The sequence below is a fragment of the Antechinus flavipes genome, chromosome 3, assembly GCF_016432865.1.
Source record: "Antechinus flavipes isolate AdamAnt ecotype Samford, QLD, Australia chromosome 3, AdamAnt_v2, whole genome shotgun sequence".
NCBI lineage: Eukaryota > Metazoa > Chordata > Mammalia > Dasyuromorphia > Dasyuridae > Antechinus > Antechinus flavipes.
This window is the reverse complement of record NC_067400.1, coordinates 18,533,804-18,561,734: the sequence shown is the minus strand read 5'-3', so window position 1 is coordinate 18,561,734 and position 27,931 is coordinate 18,533,804. Positions and strand designations below refer to the sequence as shown.

Sequence of the window (27,931 nt, the reverse complement as noted above, 5' to 3'; positions counted from 1 at the left end):
AAATTCTAAGTTTAACATTGTTGTAAGCAAATTTCAACTGGCATATATTTTCATTCAAATTAATCCAAATAAAATGGTTTAGGACTCACAAATAAGAATTCATAAGGCATTCTATGAAACTAAATAATTCTTAAAGGAATTTGAGACACTCAAGTCTTTTTAACTTTTTCCAAAGCACATATGGGTGCATTTAATGATACAATTTTTATTCTGATTTCTTCATGTATACAAGTCTAATTTCTAAAGGACCCAATGGGTGATCATTCCATTTATTTATTTTGTAAAGCCTTCACCATCTAGCAGTGTCCAAAATAAACTTGCCAATTTGAAAATAGTCAATCATTCCAAAGAAATATAATTTCCAAACATTTCAGATCTTAAGAATATCAGCCTGTGGTTTTTTTCACTTGATAGCTAGTGTAATACCTCCTTCTGGAGTGAAGGTCTTCCTACATTCTTGGAAAACTTCTATTGGAGCATAGTCTCTGAGAGGTTTCCAAACTGAGACCCAATATACACCCAATAACAGAATCAACCCAAGTCTGGCCAAAAGGAAACGACTGTATTGTTGCCATGGCAATATAAGCATGGAGGATGTGTTTACTCAATATCAAACAAAAAACCGTACACAATTCAAAGTGAAGAATTCTACATGTGACTGCATTTCACTTTAAAAAAAAAAAACCTACCTTTCTTGAAAATGCTGATATTTGTTTCTAGCAATTTCTGCTTTTTTTTGTCAGGGACAGTATCACGGACATTGGCTTCAAGCTCTTTAACTTGTACACCCAGATAGGCTTCTTGTTCTGATAAACTCTATGAAATAGACAAGCTGTGTTAGAATTGGAAAGCTTAATTTTAGTTAAATAAAATACAATAATGTAAAATGTATTTTTAAAATAGTTGAGAACAAATATACAAAATACTTTGCATGCTGAAGGCCAGCTGTGGTATCCATTGTACACTTTTCACCACATTGTGGCAAGGTTTAAATGAAACAAATGACACACTCAACACTGTCTGAGAATTCATAACTTCAGCATGGTGGATGCTAGCACACCTGGATGCTTGCAGTGAACTTTTCCAACGTGTTCCTCATATCTTGCACCCTATGACGTAGTTTCATCACCATCTCTTCAAGCTGTGCTTTGCGTTCTTGGATTTGAACAGCTTTCTGGGAGTCTTTCTGCAATTTGGATTCCATTTGGGCTACCTGTGAAGAAAATCACGAGGTCTATTTTAGATCTTCCAGACACTTAAAAAAAAATTTCTCTAAGTTATGGGTGCCTTCTGTGAAGTTCTCTTTTTCCATCTTGTGGGCATAAAGTTTGGGGTTGCTCTGCTGCTGCAATGCCAGAGTCATAAAAGTCTTCAGTGCTCTAGAGCCCCTTATGATTCCAGAGTGTCAACAAACAAGGGTCTAATTCCCGGCATCCCATTCAACAACCAGTTGCCAGAGTACTAAAATATATCAATCCTACACCAAATGACATTTTTACCATAAATCAAACAAGCCAGAAGGCTAGCAAGCTATAGCTTAGTGGAAAATCCTCTCCAGAAAACAAAGAATGGGCAAATTACATTCCACTCTTGTAACAGCCCCAAAACACTATTTTGTGATGTGTGGTGAGTGTGAGAAGGGTTAAGAAAAAGACAAATAATAATCACAAGGGCACAAGAGAATGAAATATCTTGTGAAGTATTAAATCTTTTCTACTATGTGAACATGCATCTTAATTTTTGGTAATTTTAGTCTGCCATGAGCAGGGAAAATATGAAATGTAGTCTAGAAATTAAAGCCCAAATTCTATAACCATTTAGATGTACAGGATACTATCTCAGGAATACTAACCTTAATAAAATGATGTTAGATGTGTCCAAAATGGAATAGTATTTTAAAAATGAAATCTCACCCAGTAGGATAGGAAATGACTTTATAGGATTTATAGGATAGGATTATGAGCTTAGCAGTTATTTCAGATTTATAGTAAATATCAAATTAACCAAAAGGTTAAAAATGACAGGATATTAGGAAAAATTATAGCATAAAAATTATGATATTCCCAACATGGTTTTGGAGCACAAGACCATTTGCATGACATACTGAGAATGTCTGAAGGTTATAAGCATTCATTAGTCCCTCACAAAAAAAATAAAAGCAGATATAGAAAAAAGTCTACAGGGAGGTCAAAATGAGAACCTTTAAATCAAATAATCTATAATATAGCTGTGGTTGAGAAGCAGGGAGAATTAAAATGGTAAAGACCTGATCTATAAAAATTTCCTTTACCATCAAGAAAAAATTATTTGAAACATACTTAGCTTCCGTTTTTTTCTATAAAGGAGAATGATCTTTTTACTAGGAAGGGTACTAATAAAAATGGCTAATAGATTGTTGATACCCAAAATAATTAGAAGCCAAGCCCATCTTGTTAAATTCAAGTTGAGAAAGGAGTTGCAGGGGAAGAAAGAGAAAGAAAAGGGGAAAAGAGAGAGACAGACAGATGGAGACAGACTTCTTCTTTTGTAAAGTACAATTTCCCTTAAAGAGGAGGTCCTAGAGAATCCTGTATGTATGCCCCTTTGCTGCTTAGGGGGGTTATGTCCCTCAAATGTGCAGATGGCATAAAGCTTCTGGTGCTAATGAATCTGCTTCATGGAGGAGAATCAGAATGCCAGAAAGACCAGAATCTTGGTCAAAAATTGTTGAGAGAAAATTTAAGATGAACAAGAATAGAATCATGATTAAAAAAAAAAAAAATCAACTTCCTAGGCACAAATGGCTAGAAAGCCTCACGCCTAAAAATAAATTGGGCATCTTATTTTTACATTTCACACCCTTGTACTTCCATTAAACTATAAAAAGTGTTCACCATTTTATCTGTCTGAACAATAGCTCAGAGAATGTGGAAGACAAACAGTGACAGGAGAGTTGACTTTCCTATGACTGCTTCTATGTGCTCTGGGTACTGGGAGACTTAATTCAGTACATTAGCACATTGAGTGACGCCATTCAAGAAGGCTACACCCGGCTGCCTTAAGGGAGGGATCGTGTCCAAGACTGGGGAGCTTTTAGATTCCCATGGTATATTTCCCTAAACAGAATACCATATTCAGGTTGGTGCTGCATTTTAGAAAAGGACTTTGATAAACAGAGAATGCTAGGAAAAATGGCTGAACTTTTAAGAAAATCAGATATTAACTTGCAAAAAAGCAAAAACTTCTGAACTATTATACTAGCCCAAAGTTGAAAGGGCTGCTTTGGAAGCACGGAGCTTAAAAACCCTCTTTTAAGGTTTTAAAGTCATCAGGACTTTCAAAAAGTGACTCTTGCTTACTAAGTAGGTTACTACACATCTATCATTAGGTGGGTGCTACATCAAAACCCAGACAGGGTTTAGAATGTTTAGAATGATTTATTATCAAATCACCATCTAACTATTCACCCTGTGTACAACTTTCTACCTACCTCTTCTTCTGAGACTTCGACGACAAGGGAGGAGCCCATTCTACCTTTCATTAGCTTGGTCCCACCGCCAGTCATTGTACCTTTAGAAGAGAGAACACAGTCAGTTTGGGATGAATCATGTTTAAAATTCTTTGGAGAATGAAAGACAGGATTTTAATTTTACCTGATTGCTCTATGATTTGTCCCTGTAATGTCACAACTCTCCATCTCTTATCTTTCTGAAAGGCCACTCTTGTTGCCTGGTCCAAATTATTAGCTACCAAAGTGTCATGTAAAGCAAAGTAAAAGGCTCGACGAATATTCTCATCTTTGACTTTTACTAAATCAAATAACCGAGGTGTGTTTTCAGGAGTTTGAATTGGATTCATATTTTTTTCTAAAACTTTAATCTAAAATGGAGTGAGAAAAATTTAAACATTTTTTAGAACAGAACTCATAAATCAAAACAGTCACTGAAGGCAGCTAGGTGGCACAGTGGATAGAGCACTAGCCCTGAAGTCAGGAGGACCTGAGTTCAAATCTGGCCTCAGACACTTAAGGCTTCCTGGCTGTGTGACCCTGGGCAAGTCACTTAACCCCAATTGCCTCAGCAAAAACAAAACAACAACAACAACAAAAAAGTCACTGGTTATACCTTAAGAAAAGACAGTTTTTAAAATAATTTGTGATGAAAATTAGAGAGGCCATTGTAGGAATTTTCTATAAACAGAAATTGTAAGCAATTGTTATTTTCAAAAACAGATTATTCCTTTTTTGTCTACATCTAAGAAGGGCGCCAAATTCACAAAGAAGTTATTTTAAGATTTTAAAACTGATTTCTTCCAAGTACTTACCTTATCTAATCCTATAAACGTTGCCACCCCTATATTTTGTTTCTTCAAGAAATTCACACAGACTTGGGCTGTATCTATAGTGTCAACAACAATGTAGTCCAGGGCACCACAGCAAGATGAAATGGCAATGTCATATTTTTCATCAATGGCTCCCAAGTCTCCCTAAGAGGACAAAAGATATCATATGTTATAATAATACAGCTCACTAGAATAATTAAAGTTTATCCCCAAATAGGGTAAACTTATTATCTAAGTTTCTTATCATAAAATTTTCCTCTAAAAGTGATTTCTCGAAAATAGCTTAACACAAAATTTACTTTCATAAATTCCTAAATGGAGATTTTAATTTAGACTTAATCATAGCTTATATGTTTTCACCTAATGCTGAATCTGAAAATGAGCACAAAATGACAAAAATCGGTTACCAGAAGCCATGACACTTTAAGGAACATAAAGTTTATGATGCTATCAGGTAATTAACTGATAATGAGATTGTGCAAATGGATAAAAAAGTCTCATTTGTTGTGATAAATATTTTGTAAATGAAGTAGCATAACAACAATATGGACAGACTTAGATAGCAGTCAATTCAACTTAATGCAGAAAAAAAACAAGAATTAAAAAAAAACAAACAAACCGTAAAACCAACCCAAACCAAAACACCCCCCCCCCAAAAAAAAAAACATCACCAGGATGGGTTGACAAGACATTAAAATTTATATATAAAACATACATTTTAATACACTTATGTACTTTTTTTTTTTCATATTTAAAGGAACACTTTAAAACCAGCTCCCATGTTCCTAAGGCATGAAAATAATTGTAAACTTTTAAGAAAAACTTCAAAATATTAGTCATCATTACTGGACAAAAGATGTTATTAAAGATATAAAAAAACAGCTATGGTAGACGTAATTATCAAGTATTTTAAATTACCAATCTCCCATATATTCCTGGAATTTTGCCAGATTTTTTCTGTTGAATCAAAGCACTAAGAACTTTTCCACGACTATGATTGGTTGCAAGAGAACTTTTTGCTTCTTCAACTTTTTGAATAAGATCCCGAACTGAATTTTCAATATCTGTTGCTTCTTTTGTAAGTTTTTGAAGTTCATTTTCTTTCTAAAAAAATAAAAGACCAAAATGTTTGAAATGAAAATTGGAAATAATTCAGAATTCCACCTTAAAGAGGCACAATTATTATTATGAGGAATAATGGAATATTCAGATTTTTTAAAAACCTAATTTCTAAATATACTGAATTAATATAAGGAAAGAAATGAATATACTAATCAAATAATGAAAAAAAAGTCATCTTACAGGATACAATAATAATGTAGAAGTGGTAGTAGTTGTCTGAATCCTGCCATTTGAAGAACCCAAATAAGGAATAGCTATTTTTACAATCTACAAATGAAACTGAAAGCAAAGAGTAGGCCATTAAAATTTATATCAGTTTTTCAGAACCTGGAAAGCTTGCACAAACTGAAGCAAAATGAAGTGAACAAAACCAGAATGCTGTATACAGTAACAGCAATACTGTTTGATGAAGACTTAGCTATTCTCAGCATTATAATGATCTAGAATCAACACAAAGGTAATGGTGAAGCATACTATCTGTCTTCAAAGAACTGATATTGTTTGAATACAGATTGAAGCATGCTATTTTTCACTTTCATTCTTTTTCTCTTATTTTAGCCTTCTCGTATAAAAGGACAGAATATGTAAATGTTTTATATGATTGCATATGTATAACTCTTATCTGATTGCTTACCATTTTAGGGAGGGTCAAAAGGAGAGAGGAATAGAAGTTGGAATTAAAAAAAAAGTTCGAAAATTGTTTAAACATACAATTGGGGAAGAAATTAATATATTTATATAAAAAATTACATTGTGAAAAATTTATATGATGTTTTTTGACACTGGGATTGCCCAAAGACTTAACAATCACACATTCTGCTGCAATAAGCTTTTAATTTCAGTGTCAAAAATACATTCAGAGAAAAAAAATTATGAAAATCAATAAAAGTATTATTTTAAAAAAAACCCAAATCACAAGTGAATCATGAAACAAAACTTACCTCCTGTAGGTCCTGTTCAGTAGGTGGTAATTTAATTTCAAGATCTCTAATAGCAGCTTTCCTTTCTTTCAAAGTCTCAGAAGCTGTAGTTAAGGCTTTCTTGGCCTCACTTAATTGAGAGACAGCAGTATTATGGTGACTGAGGTAGATATCCAACTCAGACTGGGCAACATCCATCTTAGATCGAGCTTCATTTACAGTTTTACTAAATTCCATGAGTTCTTTTTCTTGACTCTGTTAAGATTTCAGGGAATCAATCCATTAAATCTGAAATAGTTGAAAGTCTATGGTTGAAAATGACTAAATATTTTTACATATGGTCTGGCAGTAATAGACCCTTTTCCAGACCTTGCTTTAATGCATGAACAGCTTACTTATGGTAGTACTACTTTTATAATTGGACATTCCCTGGAGAGTGAAGATGATCATTTAATCAAACATAGTTTTATGAGTATAAATAATTATGGAGTTTCTTATAAGTCATCAAATAAAACTTTTCTGTATTTCCTTAAAATACCTGACCATTTTGGGTACTACTCCAAAATTGTAAAAATACAAAAATAAACACCTAAGGAATATTATAGGAATCATTCACAGAACTGCTTCTAAGATAAAATGACTAGCACCCAAAGCACTGTTCTTAGATTTAGAGTGGAAACTATGTTCACTGATAGCCTTTCTTTTAAATGAAGGGATTAAAAAAAAAAATACATGTAAGAATTCTAAGTTACAACTGCTAAAATGGGCAGGAGTTAATAAGTTCATATAACCTTTTTGATTTGGGATCCATTCTTATCATTAAGAAGATCTCTGGCACATACTTGGTCAGGTTTTTCTTAGCATAAACTAAGGCTATTCTTTATCAAAAGTTTAATTCTATACAGAAGCATGTGGTTCAGATTTTAAAAATGCAAATGGTACTGTTTTTGTAACAGTGAACAAGAAAAACCAAAAAGAACTTCTTTGGTATAAATCTAAGTTACAGTGAATAGTTTTTTGTTTATATTTTGTTTTGCCAGGATCTTATTTAAAATTTTTAAGTTAACATTCAACAATGATGGCCTATGGTTCTCTCTCTTTGCCAATGCTTCCCTGGTTTACATTTATTAAGACTATTTGTGAAGTGAAGATGGTGAAATACCAGGAACAAAGAGTCTTCTACTACAATTTATCCATGAAGATCACAGCCAATCATTGTTCTAGACCAGCTGGCAAAGAAAAATAGGGTTCTGTAAAAACTAGAGACTGAGTGTGGTCAGGGGCACACCATGCTGCTCCACTATGTGGGAGCTGAAAGAAAATGGAAGTTGTTTTCCAGTGTGAGCAAGGTATAAGTATAATTATGCATTCTGGCAGCTGTCACCCACTACCTAGATTTACAGGTCAGAGATAGGGCAGATTGCAGAGGGGATCTGTGCAGAGGGAGAAGTAGTTATAGGCTCTGGGTTGTGAGTGGTGAGAAGAACACATTTAGAAGCAAATGGTAATAACTGTGTGCTTCTGATGGCAGGAGTAGAGCCAGTTCAAACTCCCACCAAGGTCAGGAGCCCAAGAGCTCAGATGAGCGTTAGGACAAAGACTTTTTACAAAGACACCTCTTTGGGAACACCAAAAGCCTGAGCTGTTCCCAATATCCTGGAGCACAGCTCGAGCTACTAGGACAAAAGCTGAGCTTGGATATTCCTCAGGTATGCAAAGCCCATCCTTAATATCCTGCGCAAAGTCAGGAAAAAGGCAAGAAGAATGAGCAAACCAAAGAGTTCCATGTCAGAAAGCTATTACAGGACACATCTGCCAGAAACTCAGACCAAGGCATTGATTCCAGAGTACAAGCACAGCTCTAAAACCAACAATAAAAAACGTGCTTGGGGGCAAATATAGCCAGAATTCCTGAAGACATGAAACAAGAATTTTAAAAAAAGTTGAAAATAAATTTAAAATCCAAATAATAGGGGAAGGATTCTGGGTAAATGGTGTAACAAGTTGGAACATTTCAAGCTCTCCAGAGATTGGTGAAAAATAAAGAGGACTTGGGGCAGAATAGGGGTCCTCCTGATATAATGGGAGAAGAAACGAAGAAAGACTCCAGGGCAAGGATTAACCCGGGTGCAATGCCAACACCTCCAGGCTAATTCCACACAAACACCAAGTGGGGAACCCTCCAGCCTGCAGCCTCAGCAAGAAACACAAGAGACTTTCACCCCTCCCCCAACTTCAAACAGAGTGGGAGGGTTTGAGTGCAGAGAAGACTGAAGGACCCTGGCCTGATCAGGAGCCAAGCCCAGCTGTGCTGCAGGGATGCACTGTGAGTGAGAAGGAGCCAGCATACCAGGAATGCAGAAGAGGCAGGGATGCTGCTAGCTGCAAACCCTTGCGGGAAGGGGAGCTCTTGGTTTGAGGTTCCAGGTCAGAGGGGAGGGTTGAAACGAAGGCACCATCCCTCCACCTCGTGATTACAGATGCTTACATTAATACTTTTTTTTTTTTTTTTAAAGAGGAAGAATGGGCAAAGAAGAAAGAATCCAACCATAGAAACTTACTATGAGAACAGGGAAGATTTTCTACCCCAAAGAATAACGTGAAATGGCTCCTCGCCAGAGAGAATTTGTAGAAGAACTCAAAAGAATTTGAAATCAAGTGAATGAGATTGAGAAAAAAACAAAACAAAAAACAAAATGTAAAGAATGAAAAAATAGAACAGAACATGAAACATCTCATAAGAAAACAAATCTGGAGAACAGATCAAGAAGATAAAATATAAGAAAGACAACTTCCAAGATTGCTTCACATCAGAAGGGCAAAATGGAAATACAAAGATTCCACTGCTTACTTCCTGAAAGAAATCTAAAAAGAAAACTTCCAGGAACATAATAGTCAAGTTTCAGATTCTTCAGATCAGAGAGAATACTTTTTAAGTATTCAGAAAAAGAAAATTAAAGTACTAAGGAGTTAAAGTCAGGATCATATGAAATCCAACAGTCGATATTACAAAGAGGTAAGAGAGCAGAAATACTTTCCAGAAGGCAAATGAATTAGTTAGGTTTGCAGCCTTAAGAACCACTTACCTGATAAAACTAAGTATAATCATATGGGAGGAAATGGCCTTTTTAGTGAAATAAGATAACTGTTCTTTTACAGCTAGTTCAATTTCCTTTACAGAAATTGTACTGCTGAGTGTTCTATTAATTGATTATCTTTGAGGACAGTTTTCCATGTTTTAAATTATTAGCTAGCAAATCTGCATATTAGGTCCTAACACTTATCCCCTCTGCATTATGATCTCTTGTTTTCTGTCTGCAATTTTTATCTTCTTTTAAGGTTATTTCAAAGAATCAGATTTCATAGATTTTATCAGCTCTACAGTCTTTTTGTTTTCTATATATATTTTGTTATTTTGTATATATTTCATATATATATATATATATAATTTCCTATAATTTTGAAGACATTCTCTTTAATGCTTTTCCTTATTTTAAAAACTGCACATCATGAATCTTTTTTCTTCTACTATATGTATCTTAGAAATTTGGTTTTCTCATCATTCTCTTCAACAGTTTTTTATATATTATTGGATTTCATTTTATCAAGTACTGTCTCTTTCTCCTATATCTTCTTATCTTTGCTGTATTGTGCTCTAGAAAAGATGTTTAACATTTCTGATTTTTATTTCTCTGTATCCCAGCAGTGTTTATTTTTGTAAAAGTACCACAAGATTCTAAGAAATATGCATATTCTTCAATGTTCTCATTCAAAAGATACCATAGGGGGCAGCCAAGTGGTGCAGTCGATAGAACACCAGCCCTGAAGTCAGAAGACCTGAGCTCAAATCTAGTCTGACACTTAACACATCCTAGCTATGTGACCCTGGGCAAGTCACTTAATCCCAATTGCCTCAACAAAAAAACAACAAAACAAACCATAAATGTTTTGGCTCTAGATAGCATCCGGCCTCTTCAAGGACTTTACCTGCAGCTCCCACTACCATCTCTGTGAAGGAGGCAGTGACCAACTATCAGACAGTGGAGTACTTGCAGAAAAAACTGAACTGGAGAAGGACCCCTATTTCTCCCATCTGGTCTCAATCCCTAACTGACAAATGTACGTATGTGATACTTCTCTCAAACTGTGATGAACAAGCAGTTCTTTTCCTTAACTCTCCTTTCTACTGTGCCTCTGGACTTTCAAGATTTCCCTTCATTTTGTACTTCCAACCACTCACTCCAGACACCTGGCTCCCACCAGAAGACACCATGTTCCCAGACATTCTTTTTTTTTTCTCTACCAGCTGAATTTCCAGCTTGTTTTGCTACCTTCTATATTATACCACTGTAACTCAACAATTTCATCTTCTTTGGGGTTTGGTTTAGAAGGGGCCCCTGCAAAAACTTTAAATTCTAGATTATGACTAATTTTCATATTCCAATGAGTCCTTCCCACAAATCACCTCATCCCTACTTGCCAGGACCTCCTTCCCCCCTTCTCTTGCTTTCTACTTCTCTAGAACCAAACAACTTCCTTTGTCACTTCCATTTTACATGCTGCTTTTTCATTAGGACACAAACTCTTTAAGTGCAGAGGTCCTTTAATGGTTACAATGCCTAATACCAGAAAGCACTTAAATGCCATTTTATTTATTTCTTTATTTGCCCCAACTTCTGTATGTTAGTGTCCCACTGAAAACCCAGCAACAGTTGCTCAGCTATGATGACCTATGTCCTCCACTCTGCCTTGCTTTTATACATGAATAGTCAAAGACCTTGAGCCTGTCACCAGTCACTAGTATTTTACTTCAGTGGTCAAAGGAACAGATATCATAACTGAGTTTTGCCGTCTTCAATTAAAAAACAAGCAAACAACAAAACATCAAGCTGGGACTAGATCATCTTCATGAAGCATTTCACTGATGAATTGTTTGACTTTCCATAATATTTATTCAGCAGTTATATGTAAGGCATCATACCTCTATTTTCAGCAAGCATATAGTTATTGAACAAGCCTAAGGTTTAACAATACCAGAGTGGCTGTCGCTAATAATTTCTACTCATTCTATTACCATCTTTTAATTCAATGGCTTCTACTTCCTACCCCCATGGGAAAGCATTCAAAAGTCAGTGAGAAAATGGAATGCACTTTTAAAGTTTTTTTTTTTTAATTGTTTAAACAACAAAATTTTGCACAATCCCCTAGCATTCATGTCGTTGTAATTTGATAACTAGAGTATAAATGTCCAGATCGAAGAGATAACTTTAAAACATGACTTTAAATAAAATACTACTATGGGAGGCAGTCAGTTCAACTCTAACATTAGAGAATATAAAATTTCCTTTAGTATGGGGATTGCGTTAGATGGTTTGGGGGGTCCTTTTTGACTCTCCAATTCTGTGAATTTCTGCTTTTTTTTGAGTTTCAGAAATGGAGAAGGTATCCAATTAACTATGTATGTGTGTATGTTAGACTACTTCATAAGCGCATAGCTTTTTAAAGTGTTGGTATAGAATGATTAACCTCTTCCTAACACATTTAACAATCAAAGTAAAAGACAAAATAACCTGATCACTAAGGGCTGAGCTGGTCTGAGAGGATTGCCTAAAGAAATTGCCAAGGATACTTAAGATTGAAGCTTGGTTATAATGTATTCAATTTAACCAATGTTTACCAACAGCTGTATTATGAAATTATATTGGTGGTAACAATTTCATGTGAGGGCATTATTGTACCTGTTTTCCAAATTTATTCTTCTTTCCAGGAATTTAGCCTTCTGTATTCTTTGCAAAAAATCTTCCTTCTTAGTCTTAAAAAAAAAAAATCCATATAGAAGTAAAAGTAAATACTATTCAGTCATATACATCTACATACCTCTTTTTCCTTCTGAAGTTCCTTAGTTTCCTGTTTAAGGCTATCCATAACTTGCTTTAATTTTTCCTCCTCTTTTTCCTTTTCCTTTTCCAGAATAGTTTTTCTAGCTGTTGTTTCAGTGATTATCTTTTCACTGCTGGCAGGTACACCTTTAAATTCCTCAACCTGGAAGACACATCAGAGCCATGATGATAAATATCTCGATAGGCACACACAATCCTGTTTTTCACACTAACTAGAAAGAGATATGATTTATCATGTTTAGTCATTTACCAAAATAAATTCTCTCCAATGGGAACCAATTCAGGCTGATTCAGTATCTTTATTTTTCAAATGAGTTTTCTTGAGAAGAACTCATGAGTTTTGAAATAAGGCTTCTTATCCACCTGTTTATTACTGTAAACTTAAAAAAAAAATGAGGACCTGTGTAGACCCTCTTACCACCTCTTTTTAAAGATTTGACCCATGATTTAAGTGGTGTGGAAATTCCCTCCAAAGATGAAGATAGGCAACTCAACTGTATCTTAGCTTTGTAGAAAACTCCCTGAAAACAAAATTAAAACCTAAACTCCCTAGAACACTGGGGTCAAATGATTTTTCTAGAGCCAAACAGCAATGAAATTAAAGAAAAGCCTTTGAACTCCAGGTATTCCCGGCTCCTTTTCTTTATTCATGTCATATTTTAAAATTTCAGAAGTCAGTTTAGACTGGTGTTATTTCCAAATCTATCTCAAACATGGTATATGTAGTTTTATGCCTCATGATGGATGCCTTATTTAATAGGAGGTTCTCCTCCCTAGACTTTAGGATGACGTTTGATTATAATGTATTCAATTCAACCAACAACTTTATCATGAAATAATTGTTGGCTGGAGCAACTTCATGTGAGGGCACGACTGTCCTGTTTTCCAAGTACTTTGTAACCACGCTGCTAATTGTTTATGTGAAGTATCAGCAGTTCCAATTATATATCCTTGATGATGGAAATTGTGGAGGGCAGTTACTTTCATGAGACAGTTTCACTTTCCCTTAACATTTTATTGCCTAGCTAAGCTCAAAATTTACATTCCAACTTTTGAAAGTAATTGAAAGCAATGTAGTAAACAATTAAGACATCCCCCTCCCATTAACAAAATTCAATTATATACTTGTATATTTTATAACTGAAATTTCTCATATAGTACTTACCTTTTCTTTATCTTTTTGGAGCTGCTTTTCAAGTTTCTTGGCCTTATTTTTAGCATGTTTCATTTTTTCCCTAACTTGAACATCTTCCAAATCCAGCTGTGTAAATTTCTCTTTGTTTTCCTCAATAAATTTTGTAACTTTATTAAGTTTCCTATAGTAAAATAAGTAAACCATGTTCAAATACTATTTAGGATAGTAAAAGAGAAAAAAAAATCAAGCAAAATACTTCATTGCTATCTTCCAAATTAAAAATTTAATGCAACTCACATTACAAATTCTTTTTTTTTTTTTAATCTTTAGTCCAAGTTTCCCCCTCTTATTCTTATAATGATTCTTGGAATTGTTACTTTTCTTGATTTACACAGAGATCTCCTCTATAGGGTCATTTCCAAAGTTAAGACTTTAGGGCTAATTTCTAGTTTTTTATTTTCTACTCAGTAAAAAACAAACAAACAAATAAACAAACTCAAAACTAAAAACTTTCTTTTTTTCCACCAGGAAATTTAGAGCACTTCTATGATATGAAGTACCTCACAAGAATACTTTATTTTGGTTTCCTAATTAATCTAGATAGGATATATAGAACTCATTCTATTTTGTACATAAGCCATTTATTTAATCACAGCTTTAATATGAATTTAAAGCTAAGCCAAATAATTCTTAGAAGGAAAAAAATTTACTTTTCAACGTCTTTTAAAGCTTTAGTCTTGGCTTTCATTTCATCTGCTAGTTTACTGCTCTTCTTGTTAATATCTTTTGTATCTTCATGAATTTTTTCCTTCTGAGTTTCCATTTCGGCAATTCGTTTCTGCAAATCATGACTAAAAAAAAATTAAAAAAAAATATTTTAAGATCACAAGATGTCTCAAATTTATGTACCTTAAAGTAGTAGAATGAAAGGTATCCATCCCTTCCAAGACCTTTAATATCTAGTCAACTCTTATTCGATTCCATCTCTTTCTCCATAAACTATATGTATACAATGCATATAATTTAGTCTGATAAACACTTATTAGATGCCCACTATGTGCCAGGCATTGTGCTCATAGCTTGCTAATTTGGATAACTCCTGATGAGAAAAAATTTTAAATTTCTGCTATTTAAAATGTAAAGTGTGACCCATTTTGCTCTATGGCTCCTACTTTTTAAATATATGGAAATAAGAGCACTTATTTTTGATACTGCATGTGACCCATGATAACTGGATATACATAGTTCACATCTTAAGGTATTTTATGGTATTTGATCTCCCAAATTCCACAAGAAGTTCCACTTATCAGAATCATTAGCTCCATTTTACAAAGAAGGAAACGGGGGCTCAAAGGTTTATGTATGGACTTGCTCATAGCCATCTAACCTGAGGGTCTGGGGCACATAACCCTTGGTCTCCAGTGACTCCACATCCACTGCTCATTTGATTACTACAGTGGAGTGCAGCTGTCTCTAATGTGGTCTGGGTTATACTCAATCATAGCTATAACAGACATTAACACTAAAAATTCATGAGCTTTCTTACATGTAATACTGACAGACATGATTCTTTTTCTTGAACACTTCATTTTCCAAGGTAAGAAATTCGATGGCTGTATTTTTCTCTCCTTCTAGGGCGTCCTTTTCTTTTTCTACCATTTTAACTCTGTTTAACTACAAGAAACAATGTTTGAACTATATGAATCACAAACCAAATTTTCCCAACTCTGAAAAATTAGATGAAAATTTAGTGCAACATAAAATTGTAAATAATAAAAAATGGAAATGAAAATAAATACAATAAACTTTTAGAAAAATGATGCACCCATATTTCAAATTTCTAAGCTAGATGTTTAAGATAAAAATATAATTGCAGGAAATTTACCTTCTCTCCTCTTTGTTCATTTAATATTTCAACTCTTCGACATAAGACTTGAATAGGCTCTTTTAGCCGTCCACATCCTATTATATCTTCTAAATATTCAAGCATACCCTCATCATGTTCAGTCTGGCCTTTTGGTTTCATCATAGCAATCTGTTCAACTTCACCCTTTTAAAAAAAATTCAAATTTCAGTAAGATTTAACATGAAAAAGTCAGAAATGGAATCAAAGCAGTCAAAGAATAAAAACAAATAAGTACATACACTGCCAAAGTCAGCTTAAATGGCTAATTAAAATGAGATCCAAAAATTGCTTCTAGCTGCTACATTTGATAGCAATGTATTCACTACAGAAATAAGCAAAACAAGCAAAAGTCCAGTTTTCTTTCAAGTTGTTCTTAATTTTTGAAAACACAATTTTCTACTGTCTCTTTTGAACAGTTTTTTCCAATTTGCTTTTCAACATAAACCAAGGTTAAGCTTCAATGTCATCATTTAATATTACCCCCACACAAAACCTGAACATGATAGCATTGGTATTTCAATAATTATGTCATGTTTGGTGAAGGGGTCCCACATATTGCTATGATGTTTTAAAAATTAGTGCAAGCAATTAGAAAGTCAATGTATCCATTTTAAAACAGCATTCATGTGTCATACTTGTAAAAGTAAAATCCCACTGGCTGCAAATTGTTTTATTTGAATTAAGATGAGAGTAAAAAATTTTTTGACCAAGTACTTCAATTCCTTTTTAGTTGAAATGTAGCCTGTATTCATTAAAATTCTAGTTGTGGAGAGGAAAAAAAATCAGCTAATTTACCATATCAGAAAATGCCAAATTTTTAATTTTAATTAAAATTTTAATGAAAAATGCTAAATTCTTTATTAGTTTTGGTTTTCAATTAACTTATTAAATTGCATTTATGTGTTTTTCAAAAGTTCTCAACAGTCAACTGCCAAAAAAAAGGGCAGCTCCCATTTATACAATGGAAGCTACCTCAAACCCCTTTATGGCAGTTTTGCGAGGCAGCCATTTAGTCTGTTGAGGAAGAAAGATTATAGATGAACATGTGTAGGCCTATTTCTCCTGCAGGGCAAAATGCCTGCTATAAACAGGAGAATGCCAAATATAGAGGGAGTTCTTCACTTTTAGACATATCACCCCCTAGGTATGAAATCCTGAACCTTTAACCATCATTTGATAATATAGATCTTTACATGTGGAATGTGCAATTGTCTCCCTCTTAGCAAGTACAAGATTGACCTTCATACACACTATTAAAAAGCCTCCTAAGATAATGTTGGAATATAAGGCTTCCTAGAACAATTATTTTTTATCTGTATATGTAAGGCCAGAGTTTTAGTTTTTCTCCTTATGAATATGCTTTTTACCTACTACTACCATTAATAGGCAAACAGTAATGTATTGAACCTTTGCTGTTTCTTTAAATTACATCTGGAAGGTAAAATAAATTCTGAACTTCATCTACTCAAAAGACTTTACTTCTACTCTAGATTAGCAGATTCTTTCTTTCCCAGACATTCACATTTGAAGGAGCCACATAAGTTTTCAACCAATGGTCCTTCTAATGAATGATTTTTTTGAAATAGCTGATGAATTAGAAAAGAATTCTGGTCTCATTTCAGGTATCTAGACTAAATGGGAGTAAACTGGATAAACAGAAATAACACAAACTTTAGCTATAGTCCAGAACTTCAATATCAATAATTATGAAAATTCCCCCACACCACTCCTCCCCAAACCCTAGTTAAGAAAAATTAACATGATCATGCAAATTCAGCAGAAAAAAACGAGACAAGAAGCCAAGTGGTTTAAAAGGTAGGGAAGGAAGGTCTGCTAGACAGGGAAGTGTGCCCATATTTTAAGCTACGAAAGCTCAAAATTGTAATTCTTTTGGGAACCCCTGCAGAATCTTTAGTAAATCATTTTATTAAGTCTGAATAGTCCAATGAAAATGTGTCTGGAATTCTTTTCTTCCCTCTATAAAACATACATTCATGTGTAAAGTTGGTGTGTAAGGCACACATGACATATATGTGTACTTTCTGATGTTTAAAAAGTTTGTTTTGAAGTATTGGCTACTGCTAGTCTTTGGACTTGAGAACAGCTAATTCCACCTAATAACAGCTTACTTTATAGTTTATACATAACATTTCAGATGCTGGCCCTGATTTGAGTATCTGGAATTACAGAGGAAGTGGGATAACCAGAAATAACACACTCATTTTAACTATTCTTGGGATAGTGATAGAAACAAAGGACGACTAAAAATGGCAGCATCCTTACATGCCTCCCACAACAGGCCTCTTAATATCAACTTGATTCAAGCCATGTTTGAAATTAACTGAATATATTTCAAGCCTTTTAGACAATTGAGCTTGCCAGTGCTGGTAACAGGAACATCATTGTGATAATAAATTAACAAATAAAGTGCAAAATATTATACAAGAATTGTAAATAGTCCCTGTAATATAATAATAAACCTGCACAATTAATGATAAAATCTTCCTTCCACTTCAAACACTTTTTAAAAACGGATGAGGTGGTTTGGTATCAGATGATGACACCTAGTGGTCTTTGTTCCTCTCAATGCAAACATAAAAACAACAACCTACTTAGTTTCTGCTTTTCCAAGGAGGAGGAAATGAGTTTCTGGATGAGCGAATTTTCCAAGTGGCAAAAATTTAAAGTGTTATGTTAAACTGGTATCCAAAATGCCTCTCTCAAGAAGACTCACTATCAGTTTGTCTATTTCTCTGAAAGCAAGAACATGGAGAACCTGGACTCAATGGTACTAAAATGTGCTTGACTTGAAGGAGGTCCGTACTAAGCACTTAGGATGTATAACAGAAAACTAAATCTCTCTTTTCCAGGGGCTTGCGGCTAAGATGGCCTCTTCGTATGTCCTCTTTGCCGGCACCATCTGATGAGTTTGTGGCCTTGCACTCTGACAGAACCAGACACTGGAGACAAGTATCTAGAGGCTCTTCTTCAGTGGATCTGCCTGAGCATCCACAGAACTTTGCTAGGCTGTTTCTACATAGGAGCTGCTTCTCAGAGGGTGAGCACAGCACCAATCTCAGGTTCTTGGCTCCTGGGCTCTCTTCAGCAGATTATGAGACAGTGGCTAAAGCAGTGACTGTGGGTTGGGGGGCAGCTGGATATTGCCATTATGATGTGCCTCCTGCTTCTTGTTCAGCATGTGCTGCTGCCTCAGGGATGGCCAGCCTCTACTCCATAAGAACTCTCCATAAATGACTAATAAAGGCTTGTCTGAAAGCAGACTTTGGGAGAAACTTTGGGCAAAGTCAGTTACTCTGAATCAAAGGAAATCTTGCTCTTATCTTCCAGAAAAATGATTATATTCCTTACCAACTATATAGCATTCTTTCTGTATCCTTAACACTTCCTTAAAAACATGATCATTTGCTACTATTTTTTAAATGTGAGAAAAATACCTTGGTTTGTATTTTCAGTTTTCTTTTCTAAGGGACATCTTCATGATTTTACAGATTAATCTATACATAATCACTGCAATCACTCCTAAGAAACCTTTTCTTTATGACATAAGTACCTTTCATGTAAATCCTGTCCTGATCCCAACTGTTAAAGAATTCTACTTTCTAAAATGACCTGATGGTTATTAGGCTTATATTTATTTATGAACTTAACTCTCACATTAAGATATAAACTCCCTTCAACAAGTAGGAACTGCTTTATTTTATTGGCTTACAGTGTTTGGCACCTAACAGATACTGGCTAATTGATTAGCTGTAAAAAGGATATGGTATCAAACATTTTAAATTTGAAAAGATAAGAAAATTATCTCATAATATAAATGGAGAAATTTTTTCTCTTCAATTTAAAAATCACATGTAAAAGAAAAATACTTAAAAAATTCAAGGTCCAACTGTGAAAACACTGAGAATTAATAATTAAAATATTAGTCCAGTTATTTAAGTACCTGAATAAAAATTGTAGCAAGCAAGAAAATTTGTAGTCTCGCTGGAAATTCTCTATAATGGGATTTAAGCTATCAATCTAACTCTAAAATTCCATGGGTCAATAATTATTACCTAATACTTGAGAAAATTTCAAGACTTCCAAGTTAAAGGGACTAAAAATATATGCAACATAGCAGACAGCCTTTTGGATAAATAGCAACATTTTGTCAACTCCTTCTACCCAAATGAAAAGCACTGTGTGTGTCGGTAAGTACATTATTCCAAAGTATAAAGGTAAAAGATTAGATGGATCTAGGTAGACAATATGGTTGGACTAAGCAAAAAGGAACACTAGGACTTATTTAACTGTCTCTCCAAATGCTCCTAGAACTTAACAATTTTTCTTCAATTTCTAGACTTAATACTAAAACAAACATTCAATTGATCTGAATGAAAAAAAAAACTTAATAGTAATATAGAACAACTTTTTTTGGGGTTTAAAACTATTTATTTTCTTGCAACAGTGCATTTTAAGTGATCTCAAAAATGGCAGATATCTTGGAAGTACATAAAATATATACTTATTAAAAATATTCATACAAGTATGGCCATCATAAGTCATTCATACAAATTATTAATAAATCCTCATTATATTGGAGGCAAGAAAAAGATGATCAAGCTTGTAGGAATTGTATCTCACAAGGGGTTAGAACTATGAGGTACACTTAAGAGCATTTTCAGTATGAAATTCTGATGTGTATTTTGGTAGCAGAAGTCAAATTTCTTTTTTGCTATCAGTTGTCAGAAAGGTGCCTTATAAAAAATTAAGCTGCTATGTAATCAAAGGCCAAGCCTTACTTTTTCTATCAGAACATTTCTGCAGATAAAAAGTGGGTACTGTTTCCCAAAGCTGGTAGACTTATAGCCTGTAGTTTTCTTAAATCCATTATAGAAATGAATGCCCATAATAAGTCTAAGAGCCATTAAAATGTTAATAAGCATTTTATCAGCATTCTTCAAGTACTATGTTTGGTGTCAAACTGGACAAAGCATTAAAATACAATACCAGGAAATCTACCACTTTAATTAAACAATTGCCCAAAAGGACAAGAATGCTCCAAGTTAATACATTTAAATTGGCCATGAGTTTCAAAGTTTAATGACCCCCATAGGTTTGTCAATTCTACTGTCTAAATGATCTCATCTTTTTGCCCACTCTCTGAATATCTATGGTCACAGTCTAAATAAAGATCTCTAGGGTCCCTCTGAACTCCATGATTCTATGAATATTGAGAAAGATAAATTTGGTTCCAAGTTCATGTTAAAGATATAAGTCCTTTGTTCTCTTTTTAAGCTTCAAACTGCTAAGACCTAAGTTCAAAACTTGACTATGACTAAACAACTGTGAATCTGGCAAAGTTAATCAAATCATAAAAAAATTTTAAGGTCTGTGGAGTTTTTTTTTTTTTTTTTAAAGAAATTTGAGTTTATATATCAATTTGTGTCTATAACACTTTTTGCATAGTAGGAACTTAAAAAATGCTTATTCCCTTCCCCCTATAAAGAACTAAAACATGCCCCATTGTCCCAGAAAAAAAGCTGAAGGGGAAAATGGCTGGGGAATGGGCCAAGTAAGCTGTGGGATTATGGATATAAGTACAGGAAACCAATTTATATGATCTGATCCTAAGTAAGCAGAACTAAGAAAACAATATCCATAATGGCCACAATAGAAATGGAAAGCACAAAACAACTGAACCAAATGCAGTGAAATGTGATCAAGATTAGACCAATGAAGAATGTGACAGAGCACTTTTCAGGAGTGGGATACCGTGGATATGGAACATTAAGTCAGATCCTCCACCCTTTTCACCCCATGTTGGTTAGTTTTTATTCATCTGCCTTAAAAATTTGTTAAAGAATGCCAAGAAAAAGGGATTGCAAATGTAGTGAGACAAGATTAATTCTTGACCTTGCCATATTAGAAGTTAGAGCATTTCTCCAATGTGTGTGTCATGAGATCATGTAGCCAGAGATTGAAAGATAGAAGAAACCTTTCTTCTGAACTGAGGCTTGGAAAGGCTAAGCAACTAGTCTCCAGTTATTCAGATATTAAGGCAAAGAGTTGGAGGACTTCAGACATCTAGGTCCCCTGTGACCAAATCACATTCTTCCACTGTAGCATGTTTGCTCACAGTGGGAGGACTATGAAGATAACTATAACCTCTCTTCACGCAAAGGTTTTATTTTTTAATCTTGATCTTTTGGATTACTGGCTTATGTTTTTCACTAAACAACTATGTAACTACCTTGTCCAGTCAAGAGATTTAAAAGCTTATAAATTATCATTTCATTTGTAAACTGAGCTCATTCAAACACCTCACAAGGTGAGGATTATCACTCATACACACATACACACTGACTTTTTATTTCATGTTTACTTCTCTGAGACCTTTGAGTTATGGTAAATCTGCCACTAATATACGGAACAAATAGAAAATTATTTGAAGATGACACAAAAATTGATTACACCTAACCAGGTGAGAAATCCAAATATTAAAAATGCTTCTTTATAATTAGGTGCTGGAATAAAACTTCTCAGCAACCAAAAACCTTCTTATAATAAACTAGCATGTCTTTATCTTTGAGCTCAATTAATTTAGGCAAGCATTTATTTAATGAATTTAAATTAGCATTTATTAAACTTAAAATGGCATTCAGACTTTTGGGATACTCTGTACAGGAGACTTAAGCTAAATAATGGAGACAAGAAAAAGAGCATGTCCTTAACGAATTATAACTCCAGGAGTTACTCATTTGAACTTGAAAAAAAAAAAAAAATCTTACATAGCACTGTATTGTTCTACTAGGAATCTCACGTATTTTTGATTTTTAAACAGCATCTAAATTCTTCAACATTCACCACAAATAAAAAATTCATCTTTCAACAGCAAAATGTGAATTAACTAAAGACTTCCTAAATGTGTAAGCCAAAGAAAAACTTATTATTTTAAACATGATTAAACAAAATTTGGAATAAACAAATTTTTGAAAAATTCTCTAAAAAGTAAATATTTAAAAACCATACTTTTTTTTTTTATCTGCATACTGCCAGATAAAAAGCAGAATTATCCCATCACTTTAAAAAATGCACAGGGACCTTTCAGTTCTCTAATAATATGTATAAATCCTAATTTTTGAAAGTGGTGTAGTTAAATGCTTGTGGTTGTAGCACCGTATCATCCATTAAAAAAAAAAAAAAATCCAAATCCCAAAGATGTACAGATTCTACAAATGAAAGTAATTTTTGTTGTTTTAGACCTTAGATTGAAAATTTTAAACAAAAAAAAAATTCACTGTCAGGCAACTTATAGAAATTTATGTGAACTTTATTAGTTATCTTCATTAAGTTGAACAATATATTTTATACTAAATCCCACTTCTGAGAAACCTGCCAGATAATTCAAACCTTTCCATGACTAACCAACTTAAACATTGGCATATTTGTAAACATACAAAAATGGCAATCATTAAAAAAAAAAAAGCTAATTATATTTCACACAATAAAACATAACAGGCAAAATAAATTTTGTTACATAATTCACAGTAAATTAAGATTTAACCCTATAATCGTGACTTGATCACTTTGTACAAAACTCCTCAAAGCAATCTTATTTGTTTAAAGCTGCCACATATACCACAGACTAGCAATATAAATAAAAACAGCATTTTCCAACATTCAAATAACAATTTCTTAATAAAATGTAGGGGGGGGGGGGAAATCAACCAAGTGGACCACTCTACATTTTGTAATAATTATTTTGAGATGTATTTTACTATCATGGTGATGAGGTGAGCAAATAAGCCCATTCAATTATATAAATGTTTAACAACCACAACTCTAACAAACGGAAAGCAAAAAAGATACATTTATAAGTTCTTTGTGGTTGATATTAAATCTTATCTTCCTTAAATTACTAAACAACTTCTATTATTTTAGTTTTGTCACCAACTATGAAATACGATATATATTCAATCGTAAGTCAGTAACAACTAATTCTCAATAAGCTTTACACTTCAGGAATAGCAAATTTAAAAAACAAGTTCCTGGTCTCTCCTCCCCCTAAATTTTGAGAAAGATAGCTCACTAATTATCTAATCTCCATTTCCCCACTGTATACAATTTAGACAATATTCCTAATTTATTTACTTTCACATGCTTTAGTCTTCCAAATGGAAACTTTCCCTAACGATAATTAATAATTGATGAACCTTCCCTTAAAAGTTCACTCCTCCCATTTAAAGCTTAACCTCACCTGCAGGGCAAAATTATTTCTCTTTAGATCCGGGTCCCTAATTTCTAAGAAATACAATATTGTAAGTACTATTGCTGAATTCATGATAGCTTTGTTTGTTTTCCAAAGTATTGTATGATACCCTAACACTCAGAAATATCTAACATTCAGAATTCAGTCTTACAGCGTACCTTCAAAAGTGAAGGTTACAAAATAATCCGTTACAAAAAAAAAAAACAAAAAACAATATATATTAAACCCATCATCTTTATTCCATACGGAAAATAAATACCTTAAATTTAAATACATGGTCCATAAACTATTTATTAGAGTCATCGGGTAAGGAAAATAACCTATCAACCAGCTATGACATATAGCTTTTTATAAATTTAATTTACAAAGATCTCCTACTTTGAAATTTGTGATGATTTAGAGAGGATTGGGGTTGAAATTTTTCTTAGTACTGTAATTTAGGTAGAAGGAACTTATTAGCAATAAAACTATTATTATGAAAAGCATTTGTAAGAATGTGTAAACTATTTGGGGAAAAAATTTACTAATGTATTTTAAAATATTTTAGAATCATAATACTTGGTGGATTGAACTAAAAGATTTGCTCACTCGATTTTTAAAATTGACCATTTCTGGCATTTATCCCAAGTCTTTGAAAAAGAGAGGATTTTGAAGAAATTACATGGTATAATTCAGACCAACCTTCTCACAGAAAAAAATTTTAGTTAAAATTTTCACTTTTGTTATTTATTAACTATAAAACTTCGTAGGTACACTCCTGAATTTGTGTGTGAGGAGAAAAAAGGAGGGAAGGTTGAGATGCTTATTATCCTCTATACAGAGTATTCTACTATATTTCCCACTTATTTTCAACAATAAGAACAAATTTCCCCTCCCCCCCACTTCAGACACGGCAATAATTGGAGGTGGGCTGTCAAGACAGTTCTTTTCATTTAAAAGGGCTGAAATTAAAATCAAAGATTTTTTTTTTTTTTGCTCTTCAACTTTCAGGTATGTAAAACTTAACTGCTAAAATAATGTAAAAATCAACCAAGTGTAACTTTTGTTTTTTAAAGTGTATGAGAATAATATTCTCATAATAAACTAGTATAAGGACTAAAATTTGTATCCAATAATAGATGATACCCTGTTGTAATATAAGTATAAAAATTCTTTCTAAAAGTTTTTAGGAAATTTTCAAAGCTGATTCGATAACATTTCATTTTCAAGTGGAAATAAGTAACCTTTTAAACATGTGTTTAAACAAAAGGTGATAAATTTACACTATTCAATCAAATAGGATTTTATAAAACAATCCGAAGAAGTTCTATGAATCCTATATCTGTTTAGAATCCCGTATCTATTCTCTTGTCTCTTTTAAATCACACTATTTAGTGGCAGTTATCAAATATAGTCGAGAGAAATTTTACATATTTCCTCCTGGGGGCCCTCTGTCATTATTTAAAAGAAATCCTATTTCCAAATCCAGCGACAATGGAGCCATATAGCTTCATTCAAGTCTCTCAAACTTAATTCAGAAGCACCAAACTTAAAGAGTATTAACAGCTTAAATCCGCTACCAGAAACTGAGGTTTTGGGTTAAAAATTCTATTCTTGGTGATCCTAATCCAAATGAATTTACAATTATTCTCAAAACTAAAACTATGCAAACAAAGTCTGGGATAAATACAGAGTTTGGAAAAGCAGTACAAATCTATGAAAATGGCATTTTCTTCCAAGAATTATTTGGAAAGTTATTTTTTATTTAAGTAAAGAATGGAGATTTTAAAAATAAAAAACGAAAGTTCCACAAATTATTGCATATCGCTTTTTATCAAAGTCATGTTATTTCTCACAATTTTCATGTTTTAAATCATGAACTAACAAAGTAACTGCCTTAAGTTCCGTAGAATCTTAAATTTAGAACTGAGTGGGACTTGAGGAAGTTAAGTTAGCCAAGTCTGTGGTCCTAATTTAAAAAAAAAAAAAAAAAAGGTCTGAAAGTCACAAAGGAAGAGAACAAATTACACAAGTCAGTTTCAGATGTGGCCGCCTTAAAATGTTAGGGACTTAAAATTTGTTTGGCTAATTAAAAAACGGGCTTAATATTTTACAAGCATAATTATATGCTCACAATTGTGTTAGGGACAAATCGAGAGTTTTTTTTTTTTTTTAATGACTTTTCAAGAATAGACAAGGAAAAAAAAAAGAAAATATCCCATTATAAAAGTTTACCCTAAAGTGCAGCGTAAAACCAAGTGGAGAAGTATAGCGATTAAAAAGAAAAAAGGGCATTTGCTGTTGTAGGCCTGCCACACTAAAGCAGCACAATAATATTGGGGTTTAAGATTTATTTCACTACGCCAATATTTACGTGCTGCTAGAGCGGAACAAGCAGTTCCATGGTAAGTTACAAGGGAAGGAAATGAAGTTTCCCCAGTTTCACAAACGTGAAACCGGCACCTCTTCCATGACTCTCCCCTTAAATTCCTAAAGCAGCAAATAATGATTCGCATCCCGGCAAGAACATGTAAACCATGATGTGCTGCTAGAGGACTTTCAGGTCTCACCCGAGCTTCTTCCCAGACACTGGGCCACTTTTCCCCGCAGGGGCTTGGGTGGCAGGCGCATGGGCACTCACCTGCAGGATCAGGAAGCGGTTGTGGTCCAGGTCGATGCCGTGGCTCCGCAGCAGGTGGCCCACGTCGCGGAAGGTGGCCTTCTTGCCGCTGATGTGGTACACGGATGAGTTGTCTCGATAAGCAGTGCGGGACACGCTGAAGCCGCTGTCCGGAACCACCTCGTAGTCGTCCTCTTCCTGGCCGGAGAAAGCCCAGTGGGCGAGGGTCGCCCCTCCCTCCCCAGAGATGGCCCCGAGCATGGAGGGAAGAAGGGATCAGGTGTGAGGTATAAAGAGTGAGGGCCCCCCCCCCCCCTCCACGGGCCCCACCTTGTCCACGATCTTCTGAAAGTGCACTTCCACGGTACAGCTGTCCAGGTCACGATGCTCGTCCGAGTTGTGGATCAGCACCGACAGCTTTTTGGAGCGGATCTTCTGGGCTCGGTAGCCGAAAACGAAAAGCATCGAGTCGATGACGTTGGACTTGCCGCTGCCATTGGGTCCGATGATGCAGGAGAAACGCTGTGGGACAGGACGGGGCGGGGGTTCGGGCGGGATCCCTCGTGGGGCCAGGCCCTTCCCCCGCCCCCACCTTCCCATCTCCCCACCCCATAGGGCCCCCCACGCGCGTGCACCTTGTGGAAGGGCCCCAGGAGCTTGCGGCCCGCGTACGACTTGAAGTTGAGGTTCACAATGTGTGTGATCATGAGGCGCGGCGCCCCCGCCTCGTTGGTCATGGCCGGGGGCGGCGGCGGGGGCACGGCGCCCAGGATCTCCTCGAGGCTGCGCAGGTCCGGTTCCGGGCCCGGAGGCTCTGAGGGGACACGCGCGTCAAGCCGGCCCCCTGGGGAGCTCCCTCCCTTCTACCTGCCTCCCCACCCCTCACGGAGAGCCTACCTGGGCCCGGGGGCTTGGCGGCATCGGGGTCGGCTGCAGGCGGCGGCGGCTCGGGCTCCGGCACGTCCGGCTCGGCGGCGGCGCTCGGCTGCTGGGCCGTGGACGGCTTGGTTCTTTTACGGGGCGGCATGACGGCGGCTGCGACGGAGGAAGCGGACTGATCAGGAGAGGGCCCCGCGGACGCCCGCCCCGCTCCCCGGCAGCTTTGCCATGCTCCCCAGCAGCTCCGCCATAACCCTCAGCTTCCCGGCGGCTCCGGCCCCCGCCACGCCCGACCCGCCGGGGCTTCGCGGCCCAGCCCGCCGTGGGACTGACAGGCGGGAGCGGCTGCCTCTACCCTCGCCCGCGGCCCCCGCCGCTGTCCGGTCTCCGGGCGCGTGCCCGGCCAGGTTGGCAGGGAGGCCCCGAGGCTTGGACCCGGGCTCGGATGCTTGGTACCTGCCCCGAGGCTCCGCTTCGCTCCCCGCTCTTCCCCGTCTGCTCGGACGCTGTGGCGGCTCCGGCTCCACCACTCGAAAATGGCGCCTAAAATCCAAACTCGAACGGAAATTCGTTACAAATACGCGCGGTGCCTCCTGGGAAGCGCAGATTTGAAAAAAGTGCGGCGGCTACTGCTGCCGCCATCTTTCTCCAGAGGTACCGCGCACGCGCAGGCCCCAGGGGCAGAGGAAGAAAGAGTGGGCCTGGGCGGGGCTTGGAGTCTTGGACCTATGAGGGCGGCTTGTCTCGGGCACCGCCCTTGGAGGCGCGAGCGGCATCTTTGTAGTTTTTCTTTTTCTTTTTTTTTTTTGTCACTTATTTTTTTCAAATGTTTGAAAACGGGAACGAGAAATGCTGCAATCAGATTGGTGGATGGAGGCGGG

At 35.7% G+C, this 27,931-nt stretch overlaps 1 protein-coding gene across 2 annotated transcripts in view; it reads right to left on the bottom strand.

Moving 5' to 3' along the window:
• The window catches only part of SMC4 (structural maintenance of chromosomes 4), a 39,956-nt gene extending 12,357 nt beyond the window's left edge, over positions 1-27,599 (bottom strand). For both annotated transcript variants that reach the window (XM_051983097.1, XM_051983096.1), the window contains exons 1-17: positions 27,507-27,599; positions 27,069-27,206; positions 26,807-26,985; positions 26,502-26,693; positions 26,193-26,369; positions 15,283-15,447; positions 14,944-15,071; positions 14,108-14,248; positions 13,428-13,578; positions 12,240-12,404; positions 6,384-6,617; positions 5,239-5,424; positions 4,303-4,464; positions 3,633-3,858; positions 3,470-3,549; positions 1,061-1,213; positions 690-816 (exon numbers count right to left, since the gene is read on the bottom strand). In XM_051983097.1, coding sequence (XP_051839057.1) covers positions 690-816; positions 1,061-1,213; positions 3,470-3,549; positions 3,633-3,858; positions 4,303-4,464; positions 5,239-5,424; positions 6,384-6,617; positions 12,240-12,404; positions 13,428-13,578; positions 14,108-14,248; positions 14,944-15,071; positions 15,283-15,447; positions 26,193-26,369; positions 26,502-26,693; positions 26,807-26,985; positions 27,069-27,198 — 2,596 coding nt within the window. In that variant the 5' untranslated portion in view covers positions 27,199-27,206; positions 27,507-27,599. The remainder of the gene's footprint in view (positions 1-689; positions 817-1,060; positions 1,214-3,469; positions 3,550-3,632; positions 3,859-4,302; positions 4,465-5,238; positions 5,425-6,383; positions 6,618-12,239; positions 12,405-13,427; positions 13,579-14,107; positions 14,249-14,943; positions 15,072-15,282; positions 15,448-26,192; positions 26,370-26,501; positions 26,694-26,806; positions 26,986-27,068; positions 27,207-27,506) is intronic.
• Positions 27,600-27,931: the final 332 nt, after the last annotated feature.